This window comes from Pristiophorus japonicus, chromosome 2 (assembly GCF_044704955.1).
Source record: "Pristiophorus japonicus isolate sPriJap1 chromosome 2, sPriJap1.hap1, whole genome shotgun sequence".
Taxonomy (NCBI): Eukaryota; Metazoa; Chordata; class Chondrichthyes; family Pristiophoridae; genus Pristiophorus; species Pristiophorus japonicus.
Window position 1 is genome coordinate 224,558,318 of NC_091978.1, and position 16,410 is coordinate 224,574,727.

At 46.5% G+C, this 16,410-nt stretch overlaps 1 protein-coding gene across 4 annotated transcripts in view; it reads left to right on the plus strand.

Annotated features, from left to right (window-relative positions):
• Positions 1 to 247: 247 nt before the first annotated feature.
• The window catches only part of cops4 (COP9 constitutive photomorphogenic homolog subunit 4 (Arabidopsis)), a 121,010-nt gene continuing 104,847 nt past the window's right edge, over positions 248 to 16,410 (plus strand). For all 4 annotated transcript variants that reach the window (XM_070871018.1, XM_070871019.1, XM_070871020.1 and 1 more), the window contains exon 1: positions 248 to 355. In XM_070871018.1, coding sequence (XP_070727119.1) covers positions 279 to 355 — 77 coding nt within the window. In that variant the 5' untranslated portion in view covers positions 248 to 278. The remainder of the gene's footprint in view (positions 356 to 16,410) is intronic.

A 16,410-nucleotide genomic window follows, 5' to 3' on the forward strand; every position in this document is an offset into this window, starting at 1 on the left:
CTAAACAGAAGTCCTGTCTCTCTATTCTGATAGATATTTTTTTAACGTAAAGGGAAGACGATCAGCTTGGTATTCGGGAAGGAGTGAAAATTGCAAATACACAATGTGTTAAGCATTGATTTAGGAGTCGGAATCCTCACTTTCAGGAGGCGATCCTCCTGCCCTGCTCTCGGAGGATTAATGTTGACCTCCAAAGGGCAGGTGGCGCTGTTGCCTGTGGTGACGGGTGATAAGCGTTCTTGCAGCTGTCAGGAGCTCCTTGTTGGGGGTGTGGGAACATGGCGGCGGCAGCGATGAGGCAGGAGCTGTCCGTGCTCATGAACTCCAGCGGCTCCCACAAGGATCTGGCCGGCAAGTGAGTAAAACAGGAAGATGTGTGAGCGTGTGCAGCCCAAACCCCGGCAACTGTAGAAGGCAGTTGGCCGAGCTTTGCCTTCTGACAAACCGCACTCAGCCCCCAGCCTGGAGACCGCTCCATTCCCGAGCCGCCCGGCCGCCATCACCGAGGTCTGAGTGTTGAATGTGACCCGCCGCCCCGTGTGTCTGAGTGAGTTTGTGTCAGGCTTTCTCCCCCCCGCCATGTTTGGAGCTCCACTGGTACCTGAGGCTCAAAATCTGTTCACACCTTTGGTAGAAGGGGTGAAGTTCCTGCTGTCAATTTTTAGTAAAATGCCCATACGAATATCCCATTTTTTAACTCCCCTTTTTAGCTAAAATTATTGACAACACTGATTTCACCCCCACAATTCAAGGATTCCTCCATTCAATGAGCTCTTTCCCCGCCCCCTTGGTGTAAAGGCCTCAGGCCATGTCGATCATGATCATCCTAGATTTAGTCTGCTGAGATAGCTGATCTCAGATGGGCAGTAGTTGGGCGCCCTACATTAGAGAGGGGGGAAACGGGTACTGATTGTTATCCAGTGACTCTTACTGGAAAGTGTGTGTATGTGGATGCTGGATGGAAACAGGATTGGACTCAGCTATGAATGGTCACTTGGGTGAAGTATCTGAGGGCTGCTACTGGTTATGAAACTCTAGCAAAAAATAAGCACATTTTGGAGACACGCGAAGAAGGATTTTGATTCAGCTGTGTTTAGTTTGCAGACTTCTGTGTCTTTAGTGTCAGGATGCAACTACATTAAACAACTTTGGGCCTGTTCTGTTTTCTCAGTGAACTGGTATTGTACTGAAGCTTATAAACCAGGGAGATCCTAGGTTACATTCCTGGTCTGTGCTGAGTTAACGGATCTCAGCTAGGGTGGCATTGGTGATGCTATTCACTGTACCTGGGCAAGAGGGTGGACAGATTTATGCTGGGTTGTAAAGTTCTCTGCAGTCAAATCTGCAAGTACTAGCCTGAAGAATGACCAATCACGCAATGCACCTAGGGTTACCAGTGACCATGGGATCAAAAGAGAGGGATGATGCAGACATTGCACTCGGAGGAGGAGTGTGAAATATTAGATGAAATAAACATAGCGAGAGAGGAAGTATTAACAGGTTTAGCACCTTTGAAAGTGGATAAATCAAGGCCTGGATGAAATGTATCCCAAGCTGTTATGAGAAGCAAGAGAGGAAATAGCTGAGGCTCTTTCCATCATTTTTCAATTGTCCCTGGCTGCAGGTGTGGTGCTGGAGGACTGCTAACATTGTATTGTTGTTTAAAAAGGGAGAAAGGGATAGATCAAGTAATTACAGACCAGTCAGTCTAACCTCGGTGGTAGGAAAATTATTGGAGAAAATGCTGAGGGACAGGATAAATCTTCATTTAGAAAGACGTGGATTAATCAAGGATTACCAGCATTGATTTGCCAAGGGAAGGTCGTGTCTGACTAACTTGATTGAATTTTTTGAGGAGGTAAGAAAGAGGATCGATGAGGGTAATGCGTATGATGTAGTTTATATGGATTTTAGCAAGGCTTTTGATAAAGTCCCACATGGCAGACTGGTCATGAAAGTAAAAGCCCATGGGATCCAAGTGACAAGTTGGATCCAAAATTGGCTCAGGCAGGAAGCAAAGACCAATGGTGGATAGGTATTTTTATGACTGGAAGGCTGTTTCCAGTGGGTTTCTGCAGGGCTCAGTACTAGGTTCCTTGCTTTTTGTGAGAAATATCAATGATTTGGCCTTGAATGTAAGGGTATGATTAAGAAGTTTGCAGATAATGCAAAAATTGGTTGTGTGATTGCTAAAGAAGAAAGGTGTAGACTGCAGGAAGATATCAATGAACTGGTTAGTTGGGCAGAACAGTGGCAAATGGAATTCAATCAGGAGAAGTGTGTGGTAATGCATTGGGAAGGGCTAACAATATACACAATAAATGGTAGGTCATTGAGAAGTGTAGAGGAACAGAGGAGTGCACGTCCACAGATCCCTGAAGGTAGCAGGACAGGTATATAAGGTGGTTAAGAAGGCATACGGGATACTTGTCTCTATTAGCTGATGCATAGAATATAAGAACAGGGAGATTATGCTTGAACTTTATAAAACACTAGTTCGGTCACAGCTAGAGAACTGCATGTAGTTCTGGTAACCACATTACAGGAAAGATGGATTGTACTCGAGAGGGTATAGAGGAGATTTACGAGGATGTTGCCTGGACTGGAGAATTTTAGCTATGAGGAAAGATTGGATTGGCTGGGGTTTTCTTTGGAACAGAGGCGGCTGAGGGGAGACCTAATTAAGGTGTATAAAATTATGAAGGTCCTAGATAGAGTGGATAGGAAGGACCTATTTCCCTTCGCAGAGGGGTGAACAACCAGGGGGCACAGATTTAAAGTAATTGGTAGGAGGTTGAGAGGTGATTTGAGGTGACATTTTTTCACCCAGAGGGTGGTGAGGGTCTGGAACTCACTGCCTGAAAGGGTGGTAGAGGCAGAAACTCTCACTACATTTAAAAAGTACTTGGATATGCACTTGAAGCACCATAACTTACAAGGCTATGGACCAAGAACTGGAAAGTGGAATTAGGCTGAATAGTTCTGTCAGCCGGCAAATAGCCTTCTTCTGTACTGTAAATTTCTATGATTTCCTAGCCCGGAGGTTCCCAGACTGAGGAGAAGGTGTATGACTGGTTATGCGGCGCACAAGGACATTTGGGATTTGTCCCTTGAATCCTGAGATTACTGGTGCAAAGAAAGAGGAAAGACTTGGATATATATAGCGCCTTTCACGATCATCGGACGTCTCAAAGCACTTTGCAGCCAATGAAATACTGTAGCAAAATTGACCAATGTGTTTACACCATGTCAGTGCCTCCTGGCTCTGTATAACTGACTGAGCTTGGTGTTTGTTAATTGTGAATGAATGAAGAGCACTTTTTGCAGTGTAAAGTTGAGGATGTTGATCCTGGGGAAGGAACAAGTAGAACCGGTCAAAAGGAAAATAGGAAGTTTTGAGTTTCAACCCATCGTACTTGGACTTGGGATTCTCATTTACTGGTTCTTGACTGCAGTGTGTTATTTCCTAGAAAAGCGAGATGTGTGAGTGTGACCTGAATCTCAAAAGGACGGGATGCAGCAAAAAAAAATGTTGGAATCTCTGCCTTAGCATGTGTCACGGCCTTAGGACTAAAGGAGAAAAATCACCTGAAACAATTTTAAAATTGTGAAAAAACCTGTTTCTAAGAAGGACAACTTATTTTTATATGTATGTGCCATATATTATTTCTTATGATGTACAGTGAAATGAATTTAATCGCACTTTTACAAAAATGAAATCGGTCACAGGAACCTGCAATCTGTTGCTGACCAAAAACTAAACTGTTTACATTACAGCAGTCACTGCACTTCAAAAAGTAAAATGGGTTGAAACATTTCCACATGAAAGGCGCTGTATAAATGCAATTATTTCGTTTTGGCATTGTCACTAGGATTTCATTGAAACATACTGTTGGACGGACACCGTTCCAATTTAGATGTGTCTCGAGAGAGCATTTTGAGCTGAAGACTGGTAGGGAAGACTCACTCCTGAGTTTTTAAGACACAATGTCATTTGATATGGTTTACAGTGGCACAGTTTTCAGTTGTCCTTTGCTGGGAATGGTTTCCTTTCCAGCAGGATTGATTATGTATTTCATATTGTTACTACATAGGAGAGTCGACCTATACTGTGGTTTCGAACTAATTGATCTTAGTTTGCAGACAAGTTGTAATCGAATAGGACGTCTTCAGTAACCACTCCTTGTTGAAACATGCATTTAAGGAAAAAAGCTTTTGGGGGGGAAAAAAAAGACTTAACATTAGTAGTAAATTGTTAGAGATTGTTGTGCAGTTTATTTGTAAGTTGATGTCACAAGTATCAAACCTAAGACCTTTCTGATTTGTAGTCTCCGCACCACATCATTCACCGAGGCATCGGGATAGTCTATACAACCCCTTTAAAAATGTATGTGGCAACACTTGAAATTGAATTTCTTGGCTGCAAAACCCTAATTAATATTCCTGTGGAAATGTAATTGTTATGTGCAGTTCCCTACTTAATTCATGATGATGTTGGAACTCTTTGATTAATTTCCTGCCTTAATCTGATTGCAAGACCATTTTCAGTAGTCTTGCAGATTGTCACTGAAGACTGAGGGCTAGAAATTCACCAACTTTCCGACCATTTTACTGCCCAATTACCGCTGGGAAACAGTTCACTGCCCAAATAACGGCCCAACTCAAAATTACCGCCCATTTACCGCCTGTATATCGCTGGCGGTAACTTCGACAGTCAGTTACTGCCGGCGGGAAACAATACCGTCCGCCCATTTTTTTAATAGGTATTTCGACGTCATACTTCGTGCAACGCCTAAATACTGCCCAAAAATATCGCCGGCGATAAATTGAGAAAATTGCCCATTTTTACCGCTGGACTAAAATACCGCCCAGAAAACCCATGTCTTACCTGACCATAACCCAGCAGAAGGGACGCCATTTTTAAAATCAGAGGATCTTAAGGAAAGGCTGTTTGAAGTTGGTGAGAGCATAAAAGTGCTTTTTGAGTAGATTTGAATATATTGGAGAGAATCTGAACACATTGTGGTCAATTTAAAGGACATTTGTGGTTGTTTGAGGACATTTTAGGACATTAAAAGGAATGGGGCCTGTAATTTCTGTGCCAATATTGCTGACTACTTGCATGCTGCAGAATAGAGCTGGAAGGTTTATTGAAGAGCATTTTGTGCCCAATCTAAGAGGTCACAGACTTCTGAGGGGGAGGAGGCCTTACCCCCAACAAATTTACAGGCAGAAGCGTTCATATCTGCACCTATCCGATACACAATGCTTTAGAAGGCTGCGCTTCTGAAAAGAGGTCATCAATGAGATATGCCAGCTCATTAAGGAAGACCTGCAGCCTACCAGCACCATCAGAACTGCACTGCCTGTCGAGGTGGCAATATATGCTGCACCTCTCAGCATGCCACACATCGCTGCATTCACCAGGTAACTGAAACGCCTTGCGAGCACCTTTAGAGGAGCCAAAGGTGTACAGAAACCAAAAGGGATTCCACTCCCTGAACGTGCAGCTCGTCGTCAACCACACTCAATGCATCATGGCAGTAAATACTAATTTTCCAGGGAGCATCCATGATGTGTACATCTTGCGTGAAAGCACTGTCTCTGACTTGTTTAAGAGTCAGCCACAAGGTCGATGCTGGGGGACAAAGGATACGGCCTCGCCACCTGGCTCTTGACCAACTCTTCGTAAGCCTCAGACAGATGCCGAGCATCACTACAATAATAGCCATATTGCCACATGCAATATCGTCGAAGACAATTGGAGTGCTGAAGCAGCGCTTCTGATGCCTCTGGAGGCAGCCTGCAAAAGCCCTCTGAGCAGGTTGCTGAGTTCATTGTGGTATGTTGCACAACTTAGCCATCATGAGGGGACAGGAATTGCCACAGGGGACAGCAGGACCATCTCAGGAGAGAGGGGAGGAAGACGAGGAGCCTGACGATGAACCCATGCCCCCGCCTCCCGACACCACAGGGGAAGCCTCGTGGTACTTTCACAACTGCAAAACTGCTACTTCAGCAGCTCAAATTAACGATTTGCTTGAACAGTGAGAGTTACGTTTCACCCTTGCCTGGACATTGTATGCAATCCTTATAATGATTGTTGGCCCTCATTTTGTAAAAGTGAGTGAGACACTGCACAAGACTGGTTCAGTTGAATAAAATTTTGAAATTTTCAATAAGTTTTTAAAAGTTAAAATAAAAATACATAATTCTTTTCCATAAAATGTGATAAAACATTTTCCCTTACAACTAAAGCAACAAAAGCCAAATAACAACAACAACAAACAGTAAAAACTAGAAACAACCATAACAGCACCCCCCCCCCCCCCACTCAGCACCAATTCTACCTGTGGCCACCGTTCCCACCCCCCCCAATCACCTTACCCTCAATTGCTTTTTCCCGTTGCCCCTACCTGGGTTGGGACCACAGCGATGTGCAGCAGAGCACCTCAAGTGCTGCTGTTGTAGCGAGAGGGCGGGGCGGCGACAATGGCAGCGCCATGTGTGGGGACTCTGGAGAAGCCGGGGATGCTGAAAACCCAGCTTCAGAGTCAGAAACAATTAATTCGTCCTGACTCTCGGGTGCAGTCGTCATCGGTGGTATGACACCTTTGGGTGCAGTGCCATTTAACGATTCCATCAATTGCCACATGGCATCGACGGTTCGCCGCACTGCAGCAATGAGCTCTGCCATGTCCGCCGATTGACGTGCGGATTGTGATTCGATGTTCCCGGCTAAGCCACCCATGACCTGGAGGAGCCATAGACCTACGTCAATGCTCACCCTAGTCAGTCCCACCATGTCCAGGTCGGCGTCTGCCTGTCGTGAAGCATACCTGCCCTGCTGGATCAACCTCCACAGAAATTTGGGGCACAAACTACACATTATAATGATTAATGGGGGGCTATATTTAATATTTTTCATTGTTGCTGCACAAAGAAATTCTTCTGTGCCATCTCCGATGCTCACCGGGCTCGAGGCACACTAGGTTGGCAGCATCGCACTCTCGGCCAGACACAGGAGCTCAGCTTCCACCGCCCCCCCCCCCACCCCCCCCCCCCGGGCTACTTTTGCTGCACACTGCTTGGTCCCGCAACTTCCTCTGATTGGAACCCAGAAAAAAGGGATCCCAAGGAGGAAGAGATGGCTGCAGGTAGAATAGACTCGGAGTCTCCGTCTCCCCCTCCTCTACCACCTGTTGCACTTGCTGTTCACAGTCCCTGTCCCCACCCCCTCCAACCACAACAGCTTGAGGAGGGTCATCCGGACGAACGTACTCCTCAGTGGAGTCCCCTTCCGAAATCCACACCTGATGGATGTAGGCAGATGCTCCTATGGGCTGGACAGGTTGCTGCTCCTCCTGTACAACTAGAAAATATATGAATGGTTAGCAGCAGGGGAGGGGAGGGGAGGGGTCAGGGTGACATGAGTACGCTCACATTGCGCAGGTTTATGTAGAGGAGCACCACTACTGCATTAAACGTCGCTTAGAGACATTACATGAAATTAGCATAAACAGAATGGACAGAAACTGCATGACATTACATTTTGTGGTCCCGACATTACATTTTGGGGTCCCAGCATTACATTACATTATTTCTACTTTATATTGACATAACATTAAATTACATGACTGCAGCACATCGGGGATTATGCAGGACTTCCCCTCCACTGCCACTGGATCAGCATCATCACGGGTGGCCGAGCAATTATGCGCTCCGACCAGGGCTGCAGTGCACTTCTCCAGGTCAGACAACTCTACGAAGTTCGGTGGGCCTCCATCCATGCGCCACCGCCGCTCAGCCCGATTGCTGGATATTTTCTTCTGCAAAGATGACAATAGCAATGTTTAACCTAATTGCCCAGCTATTGTTAGGGAACACACAGATAGACCTCCCCAATTGGCCATCCCCAATCCTTTCTTCAATGTCCCATTAATGTACCATTAGGATGCAAGTGGTGCATGATGATCACATATAAATACAGAAAACCATCGCAATAAGATCGTTGATGGGAAGTAATGCGTGACACCAAGCTTAGCAACATTAAAATGTGGCAGATTTACATTTTAAGTAATGAGTCAGTGCATGATTAAAGTTACTACTTTCGTGGCTGAAACTGTTGTTCCATCGCTTACGGCACTAGTTTGCCCCCCTCCCCCCGATGGATTTGGGCGCCTGAGGACAATGCCTCTCAGATCTCTGTCCAAATGCGTTCGTATACTGCTGGGGCGGGTTTCCCACGCCCACCCAGGTCAATTGACCCCATCTCGCTTCCACCTTGTGGACCAGAGCCTCTTTGGTGTCCGACGAGAATCTTTTTGCCCTCTTCCTTCCCCCTACCTCTCTTTCCACCTCTCCCTCTCCTTCTCTCTCCATTATTTGGCTTGAAAAATATTCAAAAATTATGCAAAGTATACAAATTAATGTGGACTATTCAAAATAAATGTGGATGGTTCAAAACAGAGGTCTAAAAATCGATTATTAAAGTTTTAAAGTGTTAAAGTATTTATCTCTGCTTTTCGACCTTTCTCTACAATCTCCGTCCCTCTTCTTCACATGAGCGGGCGAACCCAGACTACGAATCGCGGGAAAAACTTATGTCTGAGAAAAAAATTTTGCACATGCGCAGAAGGTCCATTTTCATGGTCGTCAGCCTTACACGAGCAAAATAACCACCACCGCCCAATATTTACTGCTATCGTTATCGCGAACAAATTTTACCGAAACTAGCGGCTTGGGTTCTTAGCTGTATTTTAGCGGTACTAAAAATGCGATCAGCGTTTACCGCTGGAATACCGCTGAGATATGAATGTTTTTGGATAGGAGTACTGTATTGGAGTACTCAGGGATGTCTTTGTTACTTTGCTATTTCCTGGATCTTATGTTTGATTTTTGTTCATGTCGGTAGCCTATATCAAATAAACCTCGAGCAGATTTTGCTCTCTGGTGCTGGTGAAACCAAATGAATACAGAATACATGTCAGGGATTTCAGGAGTAGGATATTTATTCAAAGGCCAATCCTGATTGAATGATGTACAAGTGATGAAGTTGCAATGTCAGATCACAATGCCTTGCTGAATGACGTTGTTTGGAAAAGGTCCCTGCAGTTTTCTCCATGAGTCACAGAAATTTTAAAAATTGTCTTTGGGAGAAAAACCAAAAGCAGATATAGCTAAGGTGATGAACGGTGATATCACACCAAGAGCTGCAACTGTCAGTGATGATTGCAGGAAATGCTTTCATTGGATACTGCCAGTCTCTTCCTTGGGTGGTATTCAGTTGCAAAGGGAGAGGCTTTTTTCATGCTTGATCATTTTCCATAACAGGTCGATGTAGGAGTGCTGGCTACTTTTAGTTTAAAAGTTCACCGTGCCTCAAATAGAACATTGGTGCACTGGAGAGGCCTCAGAAAAGAGCAACAACGATAATTTAGGACCTTGGTGCTCTAAATTATGTGCAGCATCTTGTGGCACTGAGTGTGTTTTGTTAGAGAATAGATACAATCATAGGTGGTCCCTCAAACAAGGATAACTTGCTTCCACGAGAGTTCATAGATGTTACAATGAAGGACCCGATGTTCCAGTCCTGAACTCCAGTTGAGGGGATGGAAGATGCCTGTGCGTGAATTTTTTTAACGTGTGGTGACCGTTGCACATCAGCCACCTCACGGGCTCGACAGCTAGGCCTTTATTCAGTGCCAAGGATTAACCAGGACCACTGGAGACCTGCTCTGCTGCACGGACCTAGTGCGCACACATATCATAGTGTGGGCAGATCCGGGCTTCCCCTGGGCCCTCGGCTCTTCTGGGCCCTGTACCCTCATTTGCCGCACCTCCGCCATGGTGTTCCAGGGCCCGGTGCTCCAGCTCTATTTATAGCCCCGACCTGCGGTGGTGTTCTCATACAGGTCGGGGCAGCCCCCGATGTTAGCAATAAACCGTTTATTTTTGTAAGTTTATAATACAGGTTTTTTAAATGCTGACTGGATAATGTAGTGGCAAGCAGGTTTCTTTGATTGGACTGAGAGTGCAACTGGGAGGTAGAGAGTATAAAATTAACAAGTCTCAGGTAAGATTTGAGACTAGAGTTTTTCCCCCACAGAGCTGTGGATATGTGAAATAAACTCCCAGCTAGCACGGTGGGTAGTTTTTGTCTGACCAGTCTTGGGGCTCAATTTTCCTGGGTCACTTGCGCCGTTTTTTTGGCACGCGCTGTTTTTTCTCGTGTAATTATTTAATTAAAAGTTTCCCCTGGAATCTGCGCCGGCCTAACTAGTTAGTTATGATTTTTCTACATTAGGTTTTTTGACGTCATATGTCTGCGCCAGTTTTCAGCATTTTTTGCAGTTTGGCCCAAATTTTTTTATCCTTCTGGTGAGTTAGAGAAAGCAGCGCACATTGAAAAATCGGTGCTGAAAGAAGCCATTGTTTTTCATTGAAACTTTTGGAGGAAGTCAAGAACACTTGAAATATCCATAATAAAGTTCAACTTTTTTTTAACTTTTCAACAGAGTACATGAAAGTTTCTTGGATTTCTGAAGTTTTCATTTCTTTTTAAACTCATGCCACCACCAAACGTCTTCAAGCAGGGCTGGAGGGTCATAGCGTCAGCCGTCAGAATCTGCCCCACGCTCGGACACGGGCTCGGGGCTCAGCTGGAAAACAAGCCCGGGGTGTGGGGGGAGGGTGGAGAGGTGGCGATTGGAAGGCTTCTGCACTGAGCCCGGAGAGAGAGGTGCCAATCGGAAGGCTGCTGCACTCGGCACAAGACTGCAATGAGTTTGTGGGGTGGGGGAGATGGGAAGAAGTCACAAGACTGCAATGGGTGGGGTGGGGGAGAGAAGGGAGGAGGAGGAGGAGTCACAAGACCTGGGTGTGGTCCATCTTTGGAGAGAGACCAAAGAACCTGTCCTACCGACTGTGTTAATAATGAAACAAGTAATGAAAATTATTTTGATTTAATGTAAAATATATTTTATTCAAAAGTTTAACAAACCGTTCTTTGTACTTTAATAAAATTATTCTTGTATCAAACTTTAATGTTTTCAGTTACGATCACTTACAAACTCTGTAAGATCACTTACTAACTTTTAAACTTGTAAATTTACATAACTTACAAAAATCTTTTAATTTGAGAACAATAGTAACAATAATAATAACAGCAGCAGCAAAAAAAGGCTGCACCCATCTCTCCTGCACCTAATTCTAAGGCCACCCACCGCGCTTGTTCTTGGTGACTCCACCATCCCTGCTTGCAGTGTTTCTGGGGTTGGTACCAAGCTTATTCTTCCTCAGATCTCCGGTAGTGCGCACCTGTTGAGGGTGGGGGGGGATGCGGGGGACGAGGCAGGCGGCAATGTGGAGGGCCCGGCTTGGGGCTCTTCAGAGGCTGGTGTGGGGATTGGAGTGGGAGTTGATTCTGTCAATGAGCGCGTTCCCTTATTGCAGCAGCTAACTCCAACATGCCGTCCCTCATGCGCCCTGACAGTGTCTCAATGACCTGCAACATTCCCTCCCTCATGGTCAGTGACAGTGTTTGCACCATCTCTAACATTCTCTTCCTCATGTTCACTGACAGCGCATCAGCTACCTGTGACATTCCCTCCCTCATGGGACATAGTTCCCATTTCTCGTGAAATTGCTGTTACTTCTCCCGACAGTCCCGCTACCTCATCACCCACCCCACTGATGATGTCCAGGAGTGATCGTGTAAGGTCAGTGCTCTCTCTCTACCCTCCCCCCCCCCCCCCCCCCCATTGCCATCATCTGAACCACATCGGTTCGATCCTGCACCTCAGAGGGCTGTTAAGCTCTACTTCCCCTCCTTCCCACGGGTGTAGCTTGCACCCACCACTGGGACCCGCAGTCTCGGATGTTAGGAAACCATGGAATGTCCCATCAACTCTCAAACCACTAGTCACGGAAGGGGCTGATATCTCAATGGGCTGCTCCTCCACCAAAGTCAGTAAAATAGTGGGGGCTTCATCCATCTCCATCCCCTCCCCCTCACCCCCATGCTCTTGGTCTGGCGGCTGGGATTGGAAAATGTTCTCTTCAGGCTCGTCCTCGTCTGAATCTTCTGCATCGTCAAGGTTGGCCTCAAATTCTGCAAAATATATCATCGTCATAGGCAGTCCCTCAGAATCGAGGAAGACTTGCTTCCACTCTTAAAATGAGTTCTTAGGTGGCTGAACAGTCCAATACGAGAACCACAGTTTCTGTCACAGATGAGACAGATAGTCGTTGTGGGAAAGGGTGGGTGGGACTAGTTTGCCGCACCCTCTTTCCACTGCCTGCGCTTGATTTCGGCATGCTCTCGGCGATGAGACTCGAGGTGCTCAGCACCCTCCCGGATGCACTTCCTCCACTTCGGGTGGTGTTTGGCCAGAGACTCCCAGGTGTCAGTGGGGATGTTGCACTTTATCTATAAGGCTTTGATGATGTCCTTGTAATGCTTTCTCTGCCCACCTTTGGCTCGTTTGCCGTGAAGGAGTTCCGAGTAGAGCGCTTGCTTTGCTCGTGTCTGGCATGCGAACAATGTGGCCTGCCCAGCGGAGCTGATCAAGTGTGGTCAGTGCTTCAATGCTGGGGATGTTGGCCTGCTCGAGGACGCTAATGTTGGTGTGCCTGTCCTCCCAGGGGATTTGGAGGATCTTGTGGAGACATCGTTGGTGGTATTTCTCCAGCGACTTGAGTGGCAAATGTACATGGACCATGTCTCTGAGCCATACAGGAGAGTGGGTATTACTACGGCCCTGTAGACCATGAGCTTGGTGGCAGATTTGAGGGGCTGGTCTTCAAACACACTTTTCCTCAGGCGGCCGAAGGCTGCACTGGCGCACTGGAGGCGGTGTTGGATCTCGTCGTCAATGTCTGCTCTTGTTGATAAGAGGCTCCCGAGGTATAGGAAATGGTCCACGTTGTCCAGGGCCGCGCCGTGGATCTTGATGACTTGTGGGCAGTGCTGTGCGGCAAGGACAGGCTGGTGGAGGATCTTTTTATCTTGCGGATGTTGAGCGTAAGGCCCATGCTTTCATACGCCTCAGTAAATACGTCGACTATGTCATGGAGTTCAGCCTCTGTATGTGCGCAGATGCATTCTTCGTCCGCGTATTGCAGCTCAACGACGGAGGATGGGGTGGTCTTGGACCTGGCCTGGTAACGACGAAGATTGAACAGGTTCCCACTGATTCTGTAGTTTAGTTCCACTTCAGCGGGGAGCTTGTTGACTGTGAGGTGGAGCATGGCAGCGAGGAAGATTGAGAAGAGGTTTGGGACAATGACGCAGCCCTGTTTGACCCCGGTCCGAATGTGGATTGGGTCTGTAATGGATTCGTTGGTAAGGATCAAGCCTGCATGTCGTCGTCGAGCAGGCGGAGAATGGTGACAAATGTTTGGGGGCATCCAAAATGGAGGAGGACACTCCACAGACCCTCGCGGTTGACAGTGTCAAAGGCCTTTGTAAGGTCGAAGAAGGCCATGTATAAGGGCTGGTGCTGTTCCCTGCATTTTTCCTGCAGCTGTTGCGCTGCAAAAATCCTGTCCGTTGTGCCCCGTAGAGGACGAAATCTAGACTGCGACTCCGGGAGGAGCTCCTCGGCCACGGGGAGAAGACGGGTGAGGAGGATTCTAGTGATGACTTTCCCAGTGGCTGATAACAGGGAGATTCCTCTGTAGTTGCCGCAGTCGGACTTGTCCCCTTTTTTAAAGATGGTCACGATCACTGCATCTTTGAGATCACCCGGCATGCTCTCCTCCCTCCAGATGAGAGAGATGAGGTCATGTATTCGTGCCAACAGTGCCTCTCCGCCATACTTCAGTGCCTCAGCGGGGATTCCATCCGCTCCTGTAGCCTTGTTCTTAAGCTGGCTCATGGCTTTTTCTACCTCGTGCAGTGTTGGCGTTTTACTGAGGTGGTGACGGATAGCATGCTGCGAGATGGAGTCGAGAACACTCAAATCAAACGCGGAGTCGAGAACACTCAAATCAAACGCAGAGTCTCGATTGGGGAGATCTTCAAAGTGCTCCTATCAGCGGGCCCTGACTGCCTCGGTGTCCTCGATGAATGTTTTCCCGTTCTTAGCCAGCAGTGGGGTGGGACCTTGAGTGTTTGGACCATAAGTGGGCTTGACTGCGATGAACAATCCTCACACATCATGGCTGTTGGCCAGTTACTATATTTCCTGTGCTTTCTCCATCCACCACCTGTTCTTTTGGTCCCGGGTTTTTTGTTGATTCTCAGCCTTAAGCTGTCTGTAATGCTGCTTTGCTGCTCCCGAGTTGGGTTGTTGTTTAAGGCTCAGAAATGCTCTGCGTTTGCGATCTATTAGCTCTTGGACCTCCTGATCATTCTCATCAAACCAGTCCTGGTGTTTCCTGGTTGAGTGACCGAGTGTCTCTTTGCAGGCACTGGTTATGGAGGCCTGGAGGGCAGACCAAGCGCTGTGGGCATTCTGCGTCTCATAACATTACCACTATGCGCCCCAGTAACATTATTCAATGGAATTGCAATTGTAAATGTGACCAGCTGTATATGTCCCACCCAGCAGAAAGACACCCTCTCTAAAAAGTTGCATTTTCATCTTTGCAGAGGAAGGTGGCACATAATGAAAGGGAAAGAACTCGAAGAGGAGGAGGTGCAGAAAATCTGCAGCCACTGACACCAGTGGAAGAGAGGGTCGTTGCTTTGATGAGTCCTGCCTGGAGAAAAGCAACCACCACTGCACAAGCTGGTTAGCAGCAGAGAAGGGGGCAGGGTAGCATGAGTCGCCACACACAGCGCAGGCAGCAGGCTCATTTGAAGGACCACGATGAATGATAGCACATTGCATCAACCGAAGCATAGCTGACAGAGACATCCCCATGAACCGAAGCATGGCTCGCTCGCACAGTACTTAACATTCAGCAAAGCCAGACTGTGGAATTTGCAGGACTTACCCTCTCCCTCGAGAGTGGGCCCAGCTTGTGCAGTGGTGGTTGCTTTTCTCCAGGCAGGACCCATCAAAGCAACGACCCTCTCTTCCACTGGTGTCAGTGGCTGCAGATTTTCTGCGCCTCCTCCTCTTCGAGTTCTTTCCCTTTCATTATGTGCCACCTTCCTCTGCAAAGATGAAAATGCAACTTTTTAGAGAGGGTGTCTTTCTGCTGGGTGGGACATATACAGCTGGTCACATTTACAATTGCAATTCCATTGAATAAATGAAAATATTACTTATATTAACTACTTGACCAAGGTCCTGCCACTTTTTACACTGGTCTCCAGATCTCGTGGTGGTCACCATTGCACAGTAATCTTGTGCAAGTTGGTTCCAGCGTTTCTTCTTTTCTTTGGGTGGAACTTTTATGTGACCTCTGCTGGTGTCCAGCTCGTGCCATCTGTTCTCAATCACAGTAACTAGTGCCTCCACTTCATCCTGTAAGAAATTCTTAGTCCTTGCACCGCATTGCATCTTGTATTGCTGCAGATCCAATTTTTCCAATGCTCTCACACAGCACTCCTTCTCAATACTCCTGTGACGCGCCTTTACTATGTTTTACTATGTTAAAGACGCTATATAAATACAAGTTGTTGTTGGCTTGGGACCATAGTCTCTGCAGAAGAGTAGGGATTTGATTGAGGTCTCAGAATTTCACAGATATGGACATCTTGGATGTAGGGAAATTCTTCTGTCGAATACAGTTTTCAAATATTAAGAGACAAAGTTTTATGTTGAGGGTATAAAAAGAAAATAGTAAAATTGGCTAACATTTTGTTTATATGAGGGTGATAGAATTGTGAAGCATTATCAATGACAGTGGTGGAACAGAAAGTCATGGCAGGTTTCAAAAAAGGACTGGATGAATTCCTAATAGTGCCAGCCTTGGCTCAGTGCTTGCACTCTTGCGTCTGAATTTGAAGGTCCTAGGTTCAAGCCCCAAACTAGAGGCTTGGGCACATGACACTTGAGTGCAGTAATGAGGGAGCGCTGCACTGTTGGAGGTGTCATCTTTCAGTTGAACCGTTGAATCGAGACCCCGCCTGCTTTTTCAGGTGGATGTAAATAAAACTTGGTACTATTGTCCTGGCCAATATTTGTACCTCAAGCAAGTTATCTGGTCTCATTGTTGTTTGTCTAACTTGCTATGCATAAATTAACTGCTATATTTGCCTGCATTACAACAGTGACTGGCCGTTCAGCCCCTCAAACCTGTTCAAAAGTCTGATCATTAGCAGTGAAGTAGTGTGGGACATCCTGAGATGGTGAAAGGCGCAATAGAAATGCAAGTTTGTTCTTTCTGAAGAAAAATACAGGATTATTAATTCCAGAAGCATGGTAAGGAGAACTGATGGGTGGTTTAAGGTAAACAAGGCTCCAGCCTCTGACAAATCGATGTAAGGGTGCTGGGTGAGGTTAACGGAGGAGA